The sequence below is a fragment of the Pygocentrus nattereri genome, chromosome 15 (genome assembly GCF_015220715.1).
Source record: "Pygocentrus nattereri isolate fPygNat1 chromosome 15, fPygNat1.pri, whole genome shotgun sequence".
NCBI classification, from domain to species: Eukaryota; Metazoa; Chordata; class Actinopteri; order Characiformes; family Serrasalmidae; genus Pygocentrus; species Pygocentrus nattereri.
Genome location: NC_051225.1, coordinates 30,563,373 through 30,585,757, shown reverse-complemented (window position 1 = coordinate 30,585,757; position 22,385 = coordinate 30,563,373). Strand labels below are relative to the sequence as shown.

General features: G+C 40.2%; 1 protein-coding gene across 3 annotated transcripts in view; it reads left to right on the top strand.

Moving 5' to 3' along the window:
* tle2b (TLE family member 2, transcriptional corepressor b) overlaps positions 1-22,385 on the top strand; it is a 101,665-nt gene that overhangs the window by 1,662 nt on the left and 77,618 nt on the right. For all 3 annotated transcript variants that reach the window (XM_017702277.2, XM_017702278.2, XM_017702276.2), the window contains exon 2: positions 22,139-22,236. In XM_017702277.2, coding sequence (XP_017557766.1) covers positions 22,139-22,236 — 98 coding nt within the window. The remainder of the gene's footprint in view (positions 1-22,138; positions 22,237-22,385) is intronic.

Below are 22,385 nucleotides of genomic sequence, written 5' to 3'. Positions count from 1 at the left end.
TATCAAAGAATTGAAGTAGATGAACTAATGCAGTATTTCTCATCTTACTATTCTACTTTTTTTATTATATTCTCTCACTCACTCTCTTTTATTCTCTCTTTATCTCTCTCGCCCTCTCTTTTACACAAGCTGCACACACACCTCTTTGTATCGCTGAGAGCGAGCTATAAGAGGAGGGACGAGACACATGAAACAATTGGTGATAGAGAGAGAGACAGAAAGAGAGAGATAGAGAGAAGGAGAAAGAGAGAGATGTCTCTCTTCAGAAGCTTTCAATCACACAGACGCGCTCGCACGGAGACACGTCCGCACACACAGCCCTGTCAGCTGCACCCAGGTGTTCTCAAGAGCCAGTTTATTTTAAGTTGTGTGGGCGTAATAGCACTCTGTGTGTGTGTGTGTGTGTGTGTGTGTGTGTGTGTGTGTGTGTGTGTTTTACTTCATACAGTAACCTTCTGCCAATGTTGCAGAGCGGAGTTCGTAGAAAGGAGGGTCTGGTCCTGGTCGCAGCAGGCTGACTTGTTGTCAGTTGTGTGTTGAAAGCGTTTGGGTTAGTGGTGTGTTTGATGTGTTTCTGCCAGAGACCACAGAGGATCCATAATTCAGTCTCGCTGGGGCTGAATGTGCCACAGCTATCCGTCACAGCCAGACTAGCCAGATGAGCCAGGGTCGATGTGGAACAGCTAGTCCAGTCTCGCTCAACGCCTGCACGAATAATCACACTGAACCCTCCAAAATCACAGTTGAGAGCAAAATCGCTCTGTAATATGATATTGTTTAATTATGCTTTTCACTCACATCTCAACATTCAGTGGAAAGGGCAGGTTCTAAACTCTCCAATCCTACCACATTTGTGTTTGCCAGGTAGAAGAGGAGATCTTTATTACTGTTTGAATTTGATGAAAAGGTTATTCTTATAAAAAAAAACAAAAAACATCTATTACCTTTTTATTTTTTGATATTGAAATGACTGGAAAAAGGTTCTTGAACCTGTTGATGCAGAATGTGAATATAACATAACTATAATTATAGTTAATTACAGAATGAATTATGAAATTATTTATGTTGGAATATTATAGCAGGACCTGATTACTTGATTAAAAGAAATAGTCAATTCTCAGTTAATCGGCTGAATAATTGGTTTGGATAATGAAGAGAGTATCTACAGGTCATTACGAAGCACTCTGAACGCTCTTCACAAGGGGGAGCTATTAGCAATCAAGCATCACTGAAAGGGAGGAAACTCACACTAGGAGGATCTCATGAACATGTGCATGTTGGGAGTCGCAAAAAAATTCCATGTGTTTGAAGCAAAACTGAATGTATGAATGTGAGGCAAAAGAATGGACACACATCTGCATGTTTTTGTGTTTTCACATCTGCATGTTTTTGTCTTTGTGTTTCAAAGACTTTTTAGCTTTTTCAGTAAAAATTTTTAGAATGAAAGGCCCTGAACCGTATGTTACTGTTCAGTTAAGCCTATTTCTGTTGCTTAGCCCCCCAAAAATGTATTAAGCATCGCATCTGTAGATTACTCAATTTCTAATATAAGCAGTAGTGACAGCCCTAATATCACTATAGCAATAATAGCTCAAGACACAGAAAAGCTGCTTATTAGTGATTCAGCAGTGACCATTGAGAACATCTCTGTGCACAGTCACATGGGGTCACTGAGAGAGAGAGAGAGAGAGAGAGAGAGGGAGAGCTTTCTCCAAGATCTCTCCGAGATGAATAACCTGCAGCAAGTTTTCCTTTTTGCTGGGAAAGTTGTGTGTGTAGGAGAGAGAGAAAGTCTTTTATGTGTGGTCTGAACTTCCACTTCTGTTTTCAAGCCTTGATATTATTGAACTTGGTTAAAAACGTGTAGCATTTGTTTGTGCCGCAGTTTCCATTCCTGCTGAGTTGCCAAATGTTGATGAATCAATCAGAGAGCAGTAAATCCTTCAGGAACTCTGCATGGCTGTTTCTCCGTCATCACTGTCGGGTCTGTTCCTAGAAATGCACAAGTGCTCCTGGTTGTAAACTCCAGTTTTTACATCGGGCCTTTTCAAGCTGTTCTTTTCAAAGTTCAGATATTCCACATGGTGATGTGATGTATCAGTGTGAGGGCAGCGGTGATATTGCAGTCTTTACAGTGAGAACTCCCTGTGGGTTATGTTTGTGTGTGTGCGCGTTTGTGTGCGCGTGTGTGTGTGTGTGCGCGTGTGTGTATCATGTGAGATCAAAATCTGCTTTGCAAGGCAAACAGCACCAGGAGGAACCGTGATAAACATGTAATATACTGGACTTGTAGATGGTGATATGAGGGGGACAGTGCCACATTATATACCCCATTTTATACTTATTATACTTATTTTCACTTAAAAACATGATTTGATCAGTAGTGTCCAAACTCTTGCATGTGACATTGAACAACAGCATTGACAGATTTAGAGCAGTTATAGAGAGCCTATAAACAGCAGTAGTCAGCGTATAGTAACTATATAAAGCCACATCAAACCATTTTGCCATTATCTTATTGAATAAATTCATTTTTTATTAATTGCTTGATTTTTTTGACTCGATTATTGATCATTATTGACTCCTGCTTAATTATAGCACAGTAAATTTGCTGTGTATCCCATAAAGGTTCAGTGTAAAATATTCAGAATGTTTGCGTGATACTAGAACTGAGTGTCACATTAAACGTCTAGCAAAATGTGAAGGAAAAAAAATAACAGGAATATAATAAAACATGGCTTAAACTACGGATCTCAGAACTGTCTAACCGTTGTCTCGATGTATCAGCAGTTAGTCTTAAGTATATCTCAACATCCTTAAAAAAGATGGTTCTTCAAGGGTTCTTTAGTAAAGAAAATGGTTCTGTGTAGGACTATGAACGCTCAAAGAACTCGCTACATGATTAAAGGGTTCCTTGCATAGTGAAAGGGTTCTTCAGATTGATGGAGAATGTGCTGAAGATGGTTCTATATAGAACCTTTTTGAAAATAACCCTTTGTGTGATTAAGGGGTTCTTTGCACCAAAAAGGGTTCTTCTATTGTTACAATGTAAAGCTTGTTTAAATAGCTGAACTCTTTTTGGTGCATGGAACCCCTTAACCATGCAAAGGGTTCTTTGAGTATTCATGATTCTATATAGAACCGTTTGTGTTACTAAAGAACCCTGAAAGACAAATCTTTTAAATGTGTATAATATGTTTCATTAGTGATCAAGAACACAGTGTGCACCAAAATAAAACCTTTAAGAAGTAGAAGTGTATAAATATCAGCATTTATCAGCTAGTTAGGTTAAAGCTAGTTAGGTTCTCAGTATCAGCCGATACTCAAGGATCAGGTATCGGAAGGGAAAAAGTGCTATCAGTGCATCTTTAATTGTGATGTTACGTTTTTGCTGTTTTGCCCACCCGCACAGCACAGTGTCAGACCACTGGTGCAGTGCTGTAATGGAGCAGTATGAGTTTTCTTGCTGTCGGATCTGTGTGAAAGCCCAGCTGCTGCACGTAGCAAACCTGAGCCTGTGAGGCACAGTTGCATGCCCCGAAAGACGCGAGGTGTTGGAAACACAATCCCGCTCCTCCAGACCAGCGCTGGAGATGTGTTTGACAAGCAGGATATAGAGTATGCACCATTAACAAGAGTATGAGTAATCCTATATGCTTAAGTAATGAGAGTCTCGCAGCGTGAACACGTGTGAGTGTGTGTAGTGGTATTCACCTGGTCTGAGGGGGAATTTCACACAGCAGGATTTCTCAGTACAGACAGATAGCATGAAAGTGAGGATTACCCAATAGGAATGTCTCTTACCTGGGGCTGCATTATACACTGTGTGCTAAGCACTATTGTGATGTTGGCCTTTGCAGCACTAATATCATTGAAGGCTGCAGAATGCAAATGAGCCATCTTTACAAATTACATGTTTCAGTGTGTTCTGTGAACGTCCTCACTAACCTCACAAAAGAGAAAAAATTCAAATTAAAACACATGAACAATGGAATAATTTAATAGGACAACTGAAACCATAAAAGAACAGTAGAAAGACGATTGAAAGCAGAAAAATCCCACTGGAAGTAAAGGTCATTTGTTATAAAAATGATTAAAAATGTGATCAAAGTGCAAACTGAAATCAAAAGTGTAAAAATTGGCAATCTACAAATTTTTGGCTTTGTTAGAGCACACTTTATGCATATTATATATACATGTCAATATGAATTTGAGACATCACATTATTAATAGAGGAGGGTAGGTCAAACAGCAGAAATACAGCTTTTTTGTGATGTTAAATCATTAATCATGTCATATCGAAGGATCACTAAAGTCTTTTTGTATATATCATTGTAACATGTAACAATCTAAGGGCAAATCAGCGCTGTGTCACATCAACAAGGAGCTCACTTGCGGGTGGATAATGCTGGTAGGGCAGCAGCAGTGCAACACCTACCACTCCTGATACCAATTTGTGAGTTATTGAACCAAAGTATTGGAGAAAACATTTTCAGGGAGAAATTGAAAAAGGAGCTGGTGAATAAGAAGCTGATGTCAGCCTCAAACATTGAGAGACATTTTGCGACAAACTGTTCTACTTTTGTGCCCTGCAATGAACTGGCGACCTGTCCAGGGTGTATCCTGCCTTCTGCCTGATGAGGATAGGCTCCAGCACCCCCCGCGACCCAGAGGGAGAAGCGGCTTAGAAAATGGATGGATGGATGTTCTACTTTTGTATCCTGCCGGAGATGTGAGAAAAGTGGCTATAATTCTGATAAAGCTTAAAGCAGAGCAGTTTGTCTGTGCTTTTGTATATATATATATATATATATTTTTTTTTTTTTTTTTTTTTTTTTTTGCCTATACTAGAACATCAGCACATACTGAGATATATTTACTGCAAAGATGGTAAAATGGACATAAAATTTTGTGGCTCTCTTGGTGGTTTGATTTTTATTGAAAGGCTCTTCCTAACATTTCGGTTATATGATAATGCTAATGGCAGTTATGTTAGCAGCAAGCTAATGATGTATTCACTGAGTTTCAGATTACTTTTAGCCTCTCTACCACCTTTTGAAATCTGGAAAACAGGAAAAACCTAAACCTGAACCAGTATGTTGTTGGATTTACACATTACCTTGTTCTCTGATCCTGTTTCCTGACCCTATGTTTTACTCTAAAAAGTCTCAGGTCTAGCTGCTCTGAGGTAATAAACAGTCATTAATGTCACTTTAGCGTGCAGTAAAATCACACTGAAGCACAGTGGAGCTCTAAAGCGCCATTTATTAGTGGTTCCATGCACTGGAATTAAACTTAAAATGAGGAGAACTGTGGGAGCTGTAAGGAGGATAAAGCAGAAAGCTAAAGGTGGTTTTCCCAGTAGGCTTTTTTATTCACTCTCTCTTTCTGAACTGTAGCAGAAAATATAGGGCATCTTTGCACTTCTTAAAGGCATATTGACCCTATTTCTCCCAAAACATTTGACATTACAGCCTCAAATGCAACATTTTACCATTATTGACCATATTTTGGTTCAGTCTGTTCTGTATGTATTTACCACTACTTAAAAAGAGCTGCTTCCAAGCTCCATAGCCAGGTATAGCTCACGTATAGCTCATATAGTTCATGTTTACGATCATTCTGATTCTGCATCAGCTTAGCATTTTGTAGTTGTGTACCATGACGACTAGAGCTAGGCCTTTCATTAAGACAATAGAAGTTGTTAATGCTAATTTTGTCACAGAGGTTTCTAGTAGCATGTTAGCGCTAAGCTAATTCTGCTAATTCTTGCAAAAGACTTACCATGTGTTTTATTTGAGGCTTGGAACAGACGTTTACCTACAGTCTCCTTGTATGATGCAGTTGCTGCATTAAAGAGGCCCAACATAGAGCTTGCTTTCTATTTCTAAACCTGAAAACCATTGAAACCTGGTTAGACTATTCACAATTACTGACACATCTAGGATTTCCAGAAGGCTTATAGTAACTTCATTCTCACAAAATTCAAATATGATGGTTGATTCTGCAGTCAGTTCCAAAATGTATTGGTAGTTAGTCTAAGACATTCATTTCAGCCCCTGAAGACATAACCAGTGGGAGAGCTGTAACTGTAATTGTGATGAAAATAAAAATGTATTTTTTTACTTCCCAAGGTTTGTCTTCCCAAGTAAAGGTATGTGTGTTTATGTAAGTGTGTGTGTGTGTGTGTGTGTGTGTGTGTGTGTGTGTGTGTGTGTGTGTGTGTGTGTGTGTGTGTTTGTGTGTGTGCACGCACTCATGCAGAGCTGCTCCCCGCGGTGTGTGTGATGGGGTGTGTGTCAGGGGAGTGTTTATCTGGACACTTGGCCGCATGAGACCTGGTGAAAGAAAAGATGAAGGTGGGAGGCGACAACTGATTGGCTGACCAACTCAGGGGCTCAGTGATTGCTGATTTTTGTGTTTTGTGGGGACCTGTGAGGTTTGTGCGAGTAGAAGAGGAACATGCGCGTTCCTTCAAAAGTTTGGGTACACTTAGCTTTTATCTTTCAGTATAACTGATCATATTTTCTTTGTCAGTTTGTTATAAATTCACCTATGCAAAAAAACAGTTTTAATATTATGCCACGTTTTAATATTAGTGCCAGTGCTACCTTGGGGATAAAGCCAAAGCTCATACATTTTATCCCCTTGTGATGTCAGCACTCATCAGCACTCCCACCTTTTGGCTGTTAAAAGGATTATTGGCTCACCCTTAAGGTTTTTTAAAATACTTTACAGTAGTTTAAAAATTCTCCTTGTATTAAGTAAGACACTTTGATGGTTGTTTGAATACCTTATCATCATGAAATACCATAAGCCTGAGCTATATTTGTTGGTGTAATACTGTTAAAGATTTCAGTATTTAAAAGAAAATACTTATATCTTTGTCTTAGGAGACCTAAGTAAAGCTTTGGTTATCTTTGTAAACTATCAGCGGCAGAAATTAGGATGCTATGTTTATATTGAAAGTGAATGCAGCACGACAGCAAAGTGGAACATTTACGTGCCACTTTTCCTTGTCTGTGGCCATTTGGGAGTGGTATTTTATGCATGCTGCTAGAAGCATGACAGTCACAGCAAGTGGCAAAAAATATACTTGAAGCTTAAAATTGCACATGTGTGCATGGCTGCTACTAAATCATGCTGTGTGGGATCATTATAAAAGACTGCACTGATTAACATGGAACAGTGTGGACCAATGTGCTACAGAAATGACATGGTTTCCCCTTCTGATTTAAAATGTGCTTCATTGATGCGGTGCACAGTTGTGGTGGTGACATTCCCATCACTGCATGTTACCGTCATAGTCTTGCAGTGATCATTGCAGCCCTACATAAAGCTGAGTGATACAGAATGTACATTGACCGTGAGACAATAGCTGTTTTATATTTATATTAACAAAGCCTTTTTTCTTGCTTAGTTAAAAATTAACAGTGAGAAAAATTACGTTTCAAGAGAAGGCAATGTGACCTCCGGCTTTTGACGGGCAGTGTGAAGGTGAGATGCACAAGAATGGCCAGAAAGAGCTGATCTCATTCTTCCTCCTCTTGCTTTTATATATCTCTAAAAAAAGAGAACAGCTTTGATGGAGCTTGCTACTCCTGTTACACCCATGTCAGAGCTCTAAATGCCTGTTCATATTTATTTATGTAGGTCTGTGTTTAAGTGTGTGTGAGTGTGTGAGAGAAAGAGCCGTTTCTTGTCATACTGATCAGGTGGCCAACTAAAGCGTCTAAGCCAAATATCCGGCCTCAGAATTCACACATGCTCACTTAGCGAGGAGCTGCTCATTTTGGCTCTCGTTCCTCTTCTCGCCTTTATGCTCCTCTTCTGTTCTGACCACAGTTTAGCTTTGAATTTGATTTCAGTTTGACCCTGCTGGTTGAATATCTGCCTTAAACAATGTTTATTTGAATAAAAAGTCAAAGTAAAATATTTGATGTTTTTATGAATATAAACATGAAGAGAAAGTTTATGAATTCATTTATTGGTGCATGCTGCTTCAGAAACCTGTGGGCCACTGTATCTTTCAAACTGCTAATGTAACATCATTGGACAGCTCAACATGCTTGGAGGAGAATGCTAACGGCTAATTCCGTTACGTTATCTCGCAGGTGCCCACGTTGGCTGGCATCATGCTGAGTGACTGGGGGGTGTGGAGGGACATCCCACCCACCCAGAGAGAGCAAGGCCATTTGTACTCTCACTTACACACTTAAAAATGATGGTTTCTCGAGGGTTCTTTAGTGAAGAAAATTATTTTTGATATATTGAACCATGAACATTAAAAAAGATCTTTGCATGATTAAATGGTTCTTTGCATCATGAAAGGGTTCTTCAGATTGATGGAAATGGTTTGGATATTTGTATGTTCCAATCATCCTTACATTGTCTTCTGAACATTCCAGTGCATAGCCAGGTTGAAGTTATGAGACCCTGAGTCCAGTTCATACTTTGATTTGTCCCTGCTCCCTTTTCTTCAACCCACATAATGCCATTAGAGGGAGCAAAACAAGCCAACTGAGAATGAGCCAGAGCACACTTCATAATCCAGTGTTGGATTGTGACTTTTGGTCGTCCCATAAATAGAAGTACATTTGTTGATGTCTCTTGGCATTGGTCTTCTACCGTCTGCAGTCTTTAATGCTCTGGTGTGTTACATGAAGTTGTACCCTTAGTCACAGTTATAACGGGCAATAACATAAACATGGTGCAGTTTGATATTAATCATTTATCACTGTTCATTAAAACAAAACTGTGTGAAACAAATTCTGTAGAAGGTGTGGATTCTAAGCTTTCAATCCATACCATGTATGTGCACACACTGGCTAACTTGAGGTGGGGGGAGAGGGAGGGTCATCTTGCCCACCTAGAGAGAGTAAGGCCATTTATGCTGTCTTGGATTCCAGGCCACGGATGGCTATGGCATCACTGGGAATTGAACTCACGATGATAGAGCCAAGACTTAGACAGTTGCGCCACTCAGGACCCCCTATGGTTTTGTTTTGTGGAAAGAAAAAAACCTTTTTACATTTTTGCCATTGTGCCGTGTGGCCATCCACCAGTATTAAACGTGAGGCAAATTAAAGTGGTCTCGCCACGGAACTGGAAGTGGTGCCCAGGAGGCAGGTCTTGGGATTTATGCGCCGTCTCCCACTCCCTCGCATGTTCTGCTCTCCCTGCCATCCTCATGGGGCTTCGTCCTCGCTTGAGGTTCAGGGACTGGAGGACTGTCTCACAGCACAGCTATGTTTTCTCGTTTTTGACACTGAAACAATTGATGTTAATTGTGTAGCGTCATTGTGTGACTACATATTAATAGGACAGCTAAACAGTAGCTCTTGACTTCATTGCGATGTATTGCTTTCTGTATGCCGGTAGAGAATGTAAATCAGATGTATACGTAATTCAGTAAATAACAAACTATGCAGTTAATTATGTAATTATGTTATTTAATTCAAATAGTGTGTAAATACTACAGCAAAACAGCAGTATTAACTATACACTCCTAAAAAGCATTATCACATTATTGAAAATGAAAATTATATTGTGCCATCTCTGTATTTTAGATTTTGTTTAATCATGTGGTAGTCAGTTATAAACATGCTGATATTTGGGATGTTTTTAGTTCCTTTGATGGGCAGATTGGACTGTACTCACAAACTGTCTCAGACTGGGCTAATCAGGTCACAGCAATGCATTCAACTGCTGTTTTTGTAAATTGATGTATGCTGTAGCTAATTTTCCTCACTGCACAGTTACGGCACGTTGTGTTTGAGGCTGTTTTTGTCGCATGTGTACATTGTCATGCTGATAAAAAAGTGAAAAACAAATTTACGAGTTTAAAAGTACCTCGAGTACCTTGAGTGGCACTAATGAAAATAGGAGCTTAATGCAACTAGGAACAAAAAGCTCAGAAAGTAAAAGCTGGGGTCCTTGATTGTCGTTTCACTATGCCATAATTCATTTGAATAAAGCAAATTTCAGCTCAGCTTGTCGCTGGTCACTAAGGCTGTGTTCACACAGCAGGTAAAAGTGGCCCAAAACTGATTTGTTTGTTTGGCTGTTCATAATATATTTTAAATGTGATCTGTAAAAAGAATGATGCTTCACGTTGCTTTACGTGGCTCATCCAGAGGTAAACAATCATTACTGCCAACGAATGCCAGCCACTCCCAGAGGGCTCAGCTTCACCTTCGCCTGCATCACAGGAGCCATCCTGAGGGTTCACTGACTGACAGCTCATCTGGCTCATCACCCAGAATGTGTTCAAGCTCAACCTTTAAAAAGTGCATGGCCACTTCTTTGGTTCGTGTCCTCGGATTCTTTAACCTTTGCTTTCAGACTTTTAACTGTACTTTGATGCTGCAGCCCTGTTCTCCTCGTTCTCCTTCTTTCGGAGAGGCTTTAGATATGTCTCATCTAATTTTTATTCGGACATATCACCCCTAATGTTTATGAGACAATGACCTCAGCAGCAGGAAATTATGACGAATGTGAAGTTGGACTGACGTAAAAGTGAATTCCGATTTGGTTGTTCAGACCGAGTTGCATTGCTGCATATCAGCTCTGATTTCAGTACCACATATGAAAGCATCTCAGATCCTTGCTAGAAATTGCACACTTCCATAGGGGCTGACTGGTTGCCTGTTGCTTTGTTGCTTGCTCCTGTGATTGTACAGTTGCCTGAAACTTTTAGCTGCTGAATCTGAGCTGATATTATATTCAACTGAAGCACATTTGTGTTTCCTTTGTTGCTCTCCTTTTCTTTAAGCATTAATAGTAACTCTGAACTTCTAAGGTTTAAGATGAGACAGAAACCTCAGTCTGCTCGGAGTGTGGAAGCTGCAGGCTGGCACAGATATCCCAAATGGCCAAGAAGCCTCTGTGTCCAGTGACAGAGTGGTTTTCTGGATGCTGTAACAGACGGGTGAGGCTGCAGGATCCAGGCATGATTCTGATCCATTTGGAGCTTTCCTCCGGTGGGCAGCCAAGCACAGACGAGGACCCTGTTCTGCTTTGTAGGGATGAGCAAGGGTGAGAGAGTGGAGGAAGGTTCAAAGAGGGAGGAAAGCACACACACATTCCACATCGGCTTCTCCTGGGATCACAGCTCCACTTCCCTTCACTCCACACTCTGGCGCTTTTAATCTCTTCATGTGCCTTTTTTTGCTAAATATTTCACCAGTGGATGATTATTTCATGGTTGCGGTTATCCCCAGCCTGTCTGGGAGCATGCGGAGGGAAAGCTGCCGCAGCCGCTTCAGAAATGCCAGTCTCTTAACTCAGCATCCTTTCTTTGCAACCCTGGGGGTGCTCCACCACTGTGGTCAGCTGCACTATTCACAGTTGGACTAAACAGAAGAGGAGGCTGGGCAAAGGTTTCGGCATGACCGTACACTCAGATCGTCCTGATCCAGCTAACCATAACTTGGCTGTAGGATGTGTTATAGGGCTGAAACATTCATTCCACATTAGAATTAATGTCAACAATGAATAAATAAAAAATTGTCAATTCAAGGCAGCATCCAACCTAGACCAAGTTAATGACTTAACCTGTAGTGTTAATCGTAGTGTTGTACCTCCGAGAGCTGAGAAAGAAAAAGAACACTCATAGCGGAACATTAAAAGAGAAGAAAAATCTGGGAGTATTTCCATAAATTGAATGATAACGTTATCACAATCGTTAACTTCAACCACCGTAAATGAAAATATGCTTAATTCTGAATCAACAGAACTCTTGGTAAACATTTCCCTTCATGCCAGTGTTCTAACAAAGTGAATTTCTGCCATAAATATTCCCTCACAAACAGAACTTCTCCCTGACGAACCAACAAACTAAACTAGTCCATCACAAACCAAACTACTCCCTGACAAACTGACAAACTAAACTAATCCCTCACAAATCAAACTACTCCCTGACAAACTGACAAACTAAACTAATCCCTCACAAATCAAACTACTTCCTGACAAAAGGACAAACTAAACTTCTACCTCACAAATCAAACTACTTCCTGACAAAAGGACAAACTAAACTTCTCCCTCACAAACCAAACTACTCCCTCATAAACTAAACTACTCCCTGACAAACTGACAAACTAAACTACTCCCTCATAAACTAAACTACTCCCTGACAAACTGACAAACCAAACTACTCCCTCATAAACTGAACTACTCCCTGACAAACTGACAAACTAAACTACTCCCTCATAAACTAAACTACTCCCTGACAAACTGACAAACCAAACTACTCCCTCATAAACTGAACTACTCCCTGACAAACTGACAAACTAAACTACTCCCTCATAAACTAAACTACTCCCTGACAAACTGACAAACTAAACTACTCCCTCATAAACTAAACTACTCCCTGACAAACTGACAAACTAAACTACTCCCTCATAAACTGAACTCCTCCCTGACAAACTGACAAACTAAACTACTCCCTCATAAACTGAACTCCTCCCTGACAAACTGACAAACTAAACTTCTACCTCACAAATCAAACTACTCCCTGACAAAAGGACAAACTAAACTTCTCCCTCACAAACCAAACTACTCCCTCATAAACTAAACTACTCCCTGACAAACTGACAAACTAAACTACTCCCTCATAAACTAAACTACTCCCTGACAAACTGACAAACCAAACTACTCCCTCATAAACTGAACTACTCCCTGACAAACTGACAAACTAAACTACTCCCTCATAAACTAAACTACTCCCTGACAAACTGACAAACTAAACTACTCCCTCATAAACTAAACTACTCCCTGACAACCTGACAAACTAAACTACTCCCTCATAAACTGAACTCCTCCCTGACAAACTGACAAACTAAACTACTCCCTCATAAACTAAACTACTCCCTGACAAACTGACAAACCAAACTACTCCCTCATAAACTAAACTACTCCCTGACAAACTGACAAACTAAACTACTCCCTCATAAACTAAACTACTCCCTGACAAACTGACAAACTAAACTACTCCCTCATAAACTAAACTACTCCCTGACAAACTGACAAACCAAACTACTCCCTCATAAACTAAACTACTCCCTGACAAACTGACAAACTAAACTACTCCCTCATAAACTAAACTACTCCCTGACAAACTGACAAACTAAACTACTCCCTCATAAACTAAACTACTCCCTGACAAACTGACAAACTAAACTACTCCCTCATAAACTAAACTACTCCCTGACAAACTGACAAACTAAACTACTCCCTCATAAACTAAACTACTCCCTGACAAACTGACAAACTAAACTACTCCCTCATAAACTAAACTACTCCCTGACAAACTGACAAACTAAACTACTCCCTCATAAACTGAACTACTCCCTGACAAACTGACAAACTAAACTACTCCCTCATAAACTAAACTACTCCCTGACAAACTGACAAACTAAACTACTCCCTCATAAACTAAACTACTCCCTGACAAACTGACAAACTAAACTACTTCCTCATAAACTGAACTACTCCCTGACAAACTGACAAACCAAACTACTCCCTCATAAACTGAACTACTCCCTGACAAACTGACAAACTAAACTACTCCCACATAAACTGAACTACTCCCTGACAAACTGACAAACCAAACTACTCCCTTATAAACTGAAGTGCACATTGTAAGTGGTTTGTCAAAATGAACTAATGTTAGCCTTACAACAATCACTAAAGCTCTTGATATTGCATTACTAACGATATTCCTTGAAATATTAAAAACATGTTTAGCAAATGCTTCAAAAATATCAAACATATCGGCTGCCACCAGTTACAACTGTTAGCTAGCTAACTTATAGCATGTTAAAATGTTAAACCAGTTAAATGGTATTGCAGCCTGAGAAGCTATAGTGTTAATCTCCATATTTATTATTATAGCACTTACTTACTGTAGCTCATTACTTTGGGTAGTGCCATGTTTTTCTCCAGGCTTGGTCATTTAGCTCTTGGTGAACCACACCTCATTTTGTCAAAACATTGTTAAATATTTTATTGCTACATCTGTTCATATTTATAGGCCACATTTAAGCTGATAAACTGATTATTAGTCAATTACTTTACATGAATAATCACTTATCAAAGTATTTGGTTTTTGCAGCCCTGATGTGTTTCTCATCTTACTTCATGTGTCCTGCAAGCTTAGAGTGGAGATCGCTCCAGCTTTACATTTTCCGTGTTCCACACTTCCTTTATAAAGTTGGGGAGGATTGAGGGGAGGTGAGGTCACACATATGAGCCCATCTGAATGGCTCAGATCTGATTTGTTAAGATGTTTTACACTCTTCTGTCTCATCTCTCTGTCTCTGATCCCTTATCTCTTATCTTTCAGTCTCTATGTCTGTCTCGTCCCATCCTCTCTCTCTCTCACTTCCCCTCTCTTTCCCTTTGTCTCTCTCTTTTTACCACGCTCCCTCGTGTATTCTCTCTTTTCTTATGTGTCTCTTTCTTTCATTCCCCCTTCCTTTTTCACTTTTTCCTTATGTCTGTGTCTCTCTCTCACACTTTCTTTCCCAGCCTCTCTCTCTCTCTCTCTCTCTCTCTCTCTCTCTCTCTCGCTCTCTCGCTCTCTCGCTCTCCCTCCTCCTCCCTCACAGTAGATAATCTCTGGTAATTCTCGGCTCACCCGCTTCTGCACGTCTAAATTGTGACTGACTGACTGCTTGCTGTTTGTGTCTTGCCGCCACATCACACACACACACACACACACACACACACACACACACACACACACACACACACACACAGCAGATTAACTGGATCAGTTCGGGGTTTCAGGACCCCCCCCCCCGAATCTTTTGCTCCAGTTTTAAACAGACGTACTAAGGCTGCTTTTGCCTGTGTGTGTTCGTGTATATTTATGTTTGTGATTGTGTGTGTGTGTGTGTGTGTGTGTGTGTGTGTGTGCGTGCGCGTGTTTATATGCGCACGCTGTCCTCCCTCCCGCTCATCTCAAACACCATCTGCTGACCATCAGGGCAGGCAGTTCATGAATCCATTTCACCACAGATTACTGTAGGACAGAGACCTAAACAGAGCTTTTGTGCGTTTTTACTGATATACGCTTTATGACAACAGTATAGAAGATCACTGTGGTCAGCAGTTGACCTGTATTTGCGTATGCATGTACTGTAAAATATGGAACAGGGCAGAGGCTGATTTGAAGTGTATGTTTAATGAACAGTGCTGCTTTTGTTTGATGGAACTTTTATTTTGCTTTGCTTCATTTTAACCTTTTGAATCCTGGGCTTATTATTCGGTACCTGCAATGAAACGAATATGCAGGTTAAGAGAGTGAGGAATTGAAATGTATTGAAATGTGGGCACACATACAGAGCCTTAGAGCGAAACCTTTAGAAAGTGCAGGGTTGCTACATTTGTTTTGGTGTGTTATTCAAATTAAATTGCATAATTACACATCGTTGCTGTCTAAAGAGAAGCAAGTTTGTCGAAGAGGGCAAAAACATTCTTTCCTTTCAAGGTAAGTTAATGTGAGTTTTCATTCCAAGTTATTTTGGAGCATTTCTATCAGCCCATTCATCATGAACTTCTCACACAGTGTGAAGGGCGGCTGTAATAAAATGACATAGGAAAGTACAAATTGAGATGCATGTTTTTTTTGGACAGTGATGATATGTAATCACATAGTTACATCATGAATTACATTGAAATTATAATTTACATTCTGTATCAACAAGCTTGGGTCTGCATGTCTGACTGTTTCCTGTTTGTTTCAATGCCAAGCAATTACAACAATGTGGAAAGCTAAAAGTATATAATAGTATAAGCAGCCCATAAAAGTATTTTCATTTTCTGTTAATATTATCCTGTTTCAGAATGCACTGCACTACAGCCCCCGAAATGCACTGCAATGTAATGTGCTCTGACGCTCCTACCCCAACAACAGTCTATGGGACAGCAGTTCCACCTCAGTTCCACCCAATTCCATACCAGTCATATCACCAAACACACTGTAGCTGTATTTCAGCTGCAGTTCAACTAACATGAACACTTAACATCAGCTCAGCAGCTCAGAAATTGAGCCTAAGTATTAATGAACAGCAAAGAAAGGATGTCAGGTGTCTAGTTCAAGTAAATAGATAGATTTAAAAGACTGAGCTCCTGAGGACGTTTACATTCAGGATATTTCAAGTGTCCATGTAATATTTCAAGGCCTACCACAAGTGTCTGTATTTTACTGCTGAGGCTTCTGCATAGTTTTAATAAACAATAGCCAGTTTAGGTTATAGCACAACATTAATTAAAAACGAAATAAAAACATTTTTTTTCGTGGCCCACAGATTTGTTGAGATTTTTAAATATGGACCCGTTAGTGGTTGAGTTTGATAGCTTTGGGCCGTAATAAGCCTGGTGATTCAAGGCATTAATCAAATGCAGAGAAAACTGCACACCTTAATGCATAGTTATTGTTTGTTTGCTGAATTGAACATATTGGGGGGTGGGGACAAAAACAAAACATAAGTGTGGCCTGTGCAAACGTTATGGCATGTGTGTGTGTGTGTGTATAGAGGGCGGCACGGTGGCGTGGTGGGTAGCACTGTCGCACACCAAGGAGTGCCTGGGTTCGATTCCCAGGTGATCAGGGTCCTCCCTGTGTGGAGTTTGCATGTTCTCCCTGTGTCTGCGTGGGTTTCCCTGGGTTCTCCGGTTTCCTCCCACAGTCCAAAGACATGCAGCCAGGCCAATTGGACATGCTAAATTGCCCCTAGGTGTGGGTGTCGGTGTCGGTCTCGGTGTGGGTGTGTGAGTGACTGTCTGTCTGCCCTGCGATGGACTGGTGACCTGTCCAGGATGTATCCTGCCTTCCGCCCGAAGACCGCTGGGATAGGCTCCTGCATCCCCCCGCAACCCTGACGGAGAAGCGGCTTAGAAAATGGATGGAAATATATATATATAAATTCAGCAAATAAATAAAAAATAAGGACAGAAAAATGTCATGTTTAAGGTATTTCCCTTTGGAGTGTATGTTAACTTATTTTCACCTAGAAAATCAACAAAATGTGTAATTATGTGTGACTAAACATTTGCATACAGCTGTACAGGTACATTTTTCAGGTTAAAGCAGCCTTTGTCCATTAATGTTTTTCTCAGCCCTGATCTGGTTTATTTTTCTTTGGTGGCTCATAGCAGTTATGACCAGTGATATCAGTGACCCTGCAAATGGAAACATTTCCTTAATCAGCCACTGACGTATTAGAACTGTGTTCTAAAGGGGTGTCCTCTGTGTTAGCCACGGGATAGTTACAGTGGACAAACTATGACTGTGTATGTGAATGAAGGTCAGTGCCAGTACCCCTGCCCCCCTCCCCTGTCCTGTGTACTGAACCCATCTACCCAGCGCTGAGCCTGCAGCTTAATTACTGGAAAGCCTACGGAGTGACTGACCTCCACCGTTAGCCTAATTGAAATTTAATTGAATTTCACTTGTCTAGACTAATTAAGCTCCTACTGAAACCGCCAATCTTTTAGCCACCCCACATGTAACTTGGTGGGCATTGTGCTACATTGGTCAATACAAAAAAACAGGGGAGGGGACTAGTGGAATAGCAGAACTAGTGTAGACAGAAAGGAAGCCATTTTAAGAACCATGGGACTGAATTAAGAAGGCTGTGCTTTAAATAGCAAGTAGACTTGGAGTAAGTGAGGGAATTAATAAAGAACGGTGTGTATAAATAACGCTGCGGTCTGATCAGGTCACAGTGTCTGGGTTGAGCGGGAGGCCTAATCTCGTCATGTATATATAGGATCAGGATGCTAATCTTGGCTTGTTTCTTCTGTCAGTGTACATCGTAAGAGTTCTGCATTTTTTCTAATATATTTCTTTCCTCTGAAGTCCATGTAATGTTCTGGATATATGAACCAAAAACAGGCCTAATTGGTTTATATGAAGATTGTCCAGCCTCTGCATGTCCTTCAGAAGTGAACTGGCTGGTATATGTAAATGAACTCTGTTCTAAATGGCTGATGCTTTCATAACTGAAATGAAGCACACCATGTTCCAGATCTAGTCTGGAATGAAATGTGGACCAAAATCTTCAAGAAGTTCAGATTACAATCCTCAGAGATGTTGGAAAAAATAAACTTTGTTGCCTTTTGTGCATGAATCCTTTTGAAGGCTGTTAAGATGTATTTGATTTCTTACAGCCAGAAACAGTACAATGGCTGTGTTTGCCAATGCGATTGAATACAATCCGATTACAGATTTAGACTGAGGTGTTTATATGCACACTCTGTTCAACAATTTGATGGAAAATCTTCGCTTACATGCTCACTGCAAGAAATCTGATACAACATGACATGCATGCGTGGAGTAGTGCGTAGAGGAAACGTTACCATGACGGCGAACATCACCTGAGTTCCAGTTAGCGTGAGAAGAGTTTTCATCTGGTTTTATTTGCTTTAAACTGATGTCAGACTCAGAAAAACGTGCTTCACATGTACTTATAAAGGAAGCGGCGAGAGGAAGACATCGTGCTCTGAGACACATAAGCTGGACGTCCGTCCCACCGCCATCCTTTGAAGCTCAGAGCATAAACTTCGTCTCCTCTGCAGACCAGTTTCTGCTCCACCATATTGAACGTTATAAACCTTTCGCTATGACGCAACGCGCAGGCGCAGAACGTACTTAAACTTTATGATTGGGAATGTAATCGGATTCAGGCGTTTACACGGCTATTATTATTCTGTTTAACGGATTTTTTCGAGGTTTACCCACCTCGTTCAATCGGATAGAAATTGTATTCCGAATGGCCTCAATCGGACTAGACTATTCTGATTGAGGTGTTTACACGGACGTATTCTATTATGATTGAGCTATTAGCAATATTAATGGTTTATTTGACTGCATGTAAACGTGGTTAATGTTTAATTGATTTTAGCTCCAGTTACTCACCTATAGACTGTCTGCAGGAGCAACACTACATATTACTTCAGTGTGAATGGGCCAAACTCCTGTAGGAAACTATGGACAATTGCATGCAAAAGTTTAAACACCCTGACCAAATGATGTTTTGTCAGTTTTCTGAAAGGGAAAATAAGTTAACACATTCTGTACAGAGAACACACTTGCATGTGTCGTTTTTTTGCTAAATTTCAATAAAGTATCTATCTATCTCTGTCTTTTTCTGTTTAATTGGGCAAAAACATAAAATATGCCATAAAAAATGTTTTTTTTTTCCATCAATATGTTAAAGCTACACTATGTACGTTTTGGGGATTTGGAGACCTCTCTGGTGGAAATATGTAATTGTATGCAACATGCAGAAGAACGTTTTTATAGCATGGGATGTGCTTCGGACCCCTTTCCGAGAGGATGAATGAGATGATTATGAGTGTGTTGAAAGAGTATTTAAAGAGACGTTTAAGGACTTGTCTTCTGAGGATGTAAGTGTTAAGGATGTAAAAGGATGTCAGAATTATCTACTTTTGTTATTGTATAATTCTTCAGTACAGAATTGATTTTGAGCCATAAATGTTGATCTTGACCTTCTTTTTGAGCCTGTGTGAGTGACAGAAATACCTAAAGATGCATGACGGTCTGAAAAAATCATCACAACCATGAGGAATTCAAAACTGGCAGGTAGTTTAGTTTATAGTTTCCATATGCACTGTACGGAACTGTACATCTTAAAACTGTCTTGGTTTAACTACCTTCGAAGAATAAGACTGGAAAGGATCAGCAGCTAATATGTGTCTGAGATCTGGAGCCGAAGCGTGTGTAATGTTTCTTTACACTGAAGAGCTGTGGGGTCTCTCTGCAATGGCATGTGCTACCTAACCCCATCACTTTTTTATAACGAGAAAACTGAAGCAATTTTAAGAGCCTCCAGCAATAACACTTACTCTGGTTCAGAGTGGTCTTTGGTGTACAAGCACAAATCTGCTTTTTAACCCATTTCATTTTTTTAGTTTTTACTTTCAGGCCTCTAGTGAGTACTGTATTGTTCTGGCTGAGCCCTTGAGCCTTATACAGTCTGTCACATACACAAGTGCATACAGAAGTGAAGGAGAACAATACTTCAGACATAAAACCAGATGTTAAACAGTTGCAGTCAGACTTACTCCGTTGTCATATTGTCATGACTTGCAGATAATTTCTAGAAAGAGAAAAGTATGTGAATAAACTTGGAGTTGGGTTGGCGAAGCCAGCTAATAATGCATAATAATGCAAGACTGAAAGAGTCGACGAATTTAATAAAGTAACCTAACTGGGTTTTATAGTAATTCCAGGTAGCTGCTATGATGTTGCTACAAGGTTGATATGATATTGCAGCTTGTTTTTAGAGCTGTTGCTTGGTGGTTGTTAGATGGATGCTAAGGTGTTGCAAGGCTGCTGCTGTAGTATCCCAGATGGTTGCTGTGGTGTTGCTAGAATACTTGTATGATGGTAACATAAGAGGAGTGTCCAAAAACCTCAGAGTGTACTGACTTTGGCCTCAGAGTGTACTGACTATGGTTGAATAAGACGTAGAGGTTTAAGCATTCTGTATTATACAAATGCAAGTCGAATGAGTTAAAACAAGCACATACAACCTTTTTGGATATAGACACTACCATCCTGCAGAGTTTTGTGCTTCTTGAGCCAAAGCTGTAGGAGGAGCATTGCGGTAAATTTCTGAGTATATAATAATAATAATAAGAAGAAGAAAGCAAACAGTAAGTTGGCTTTTTCAAGCTAACTTAAGTAAAAAAATACAAATAATAATATTAACAGAAATTATGTAGTGTATTCATGATAAATATTCAATATATCAGTTTCTTGCCCTTTATAGGGCCACATGTTGTTCCATTGTCACTGACATACACTGACATCAAATCAGTTTTTGTTCTGGTCTGCATGTTGCTATAAATATTGAGATATAGACTTTGAATCAGTGATTACAGAGTTAAAAAGTGTTGCAAATTATTTTATTTATAAATACTTCATTGTTGCATTTGATGCGTATTTACATGTGTGATATATACATGTATATATATATATATATATATATATATATATATATATATATATGTATACACACACACACACACTTGTACAGTTCAAACTTTTTAGTTGAGCCAAAACTCAACTTCTCCACTAGTCATCAAATCAAATCAAATTTATTTGTACAGCGCTTTTTACAACAGATGTTGTCACAAAGCTGCTTTACAGAATTTCGGAAAAGACAAAGTTTCAACAGGACTGTAAGAATGTACAGAAACCCCCTTGCAACAGTGGCAAGGAAAAACTCCCTCAGAACTGAGGAAGAAACCTTGGGAGGAACCAGGCTCACCAGGGGGGACCCATCCTCCTCTGGTCAAGCTACCTACAAGTGATTATATTACTAATATTAACAGCAGTAATATTGGTGTTAGGAATAACTAGGAGTCTATGAGAATATCAGTGTAGGGTGGGCAGCTCGTCCAAGGCAGGTAGTGGCAGCTGGGGCATGGGCAGCTGGTCTGAAGTGGGTAGCAGGAGGGCTCAGCAGTCAGTCGTCCTTCAGTGTCCAGCCGGACATATGGGTGATTGTATACTCGGAAACTAGTCAGGACTCTTTCCATTACACAATCCTGTTAGACATTTTCCCCCCTGGGTACTCACTTACATATGGCTGTGGCATCGCTGGGGCTCAAACTCACAACCTCCTGTTGGGGTGATGGCTACAGTCTACTGCAACACCCAGGAAGACATGAAGCTTCAATTTGATGTCTACGAATGTTTAAGAAAATATTGTTTTAACTTTAAAGCAGGAGCAATTGTCTCATAATTCATCCCAACATCAGGAGATTGTGAGTTTGAATCCCAGCAATGTCACAGCTGTCCATATCCGGAAACCCAAGAGTAAAGTATGCCAGATGGGACTGTGTGATGGAAGGAGCGCCTGCTAGTGGAGAAATTGAGTGACAAAACACCATTTCAGTTTTGTTTATCTAACTATAACTATCTAACAATATTGAAATGTGTCTCTGTTTAGCTTTGGAGAAGTCATTCTCAAAAATGCATCATCAATAATGTAGGGTCTCTGCATTTTGTCACAGTTGACCCCCCACATAATTTCAAGTAGGCAGTGCATATCCCCCATACACTCCACTTTTTTGACCAGTATGATTTGCTCTCTTTTAGGTCCCTCTGCAGCCTGGACAGTCCTTCAAGTTCACCGTGCTGGAGACACTGGACCGTATTAAGGAGGAGTTCCAGTTCCTCCAGGCTCAGTACCACAGGTCAGCTGCAGCTTCTGAACCTGCTATTTGGATTTAGTGCAAGAGCTGAAAAATGAACTGGAACACAGCGCACCTGACTGTTCACGTCAGAAACTCAGGTTTCATGTTCAGGACGCTTCGAGCTCGTCTCCCACCTTCAACAGATTTTT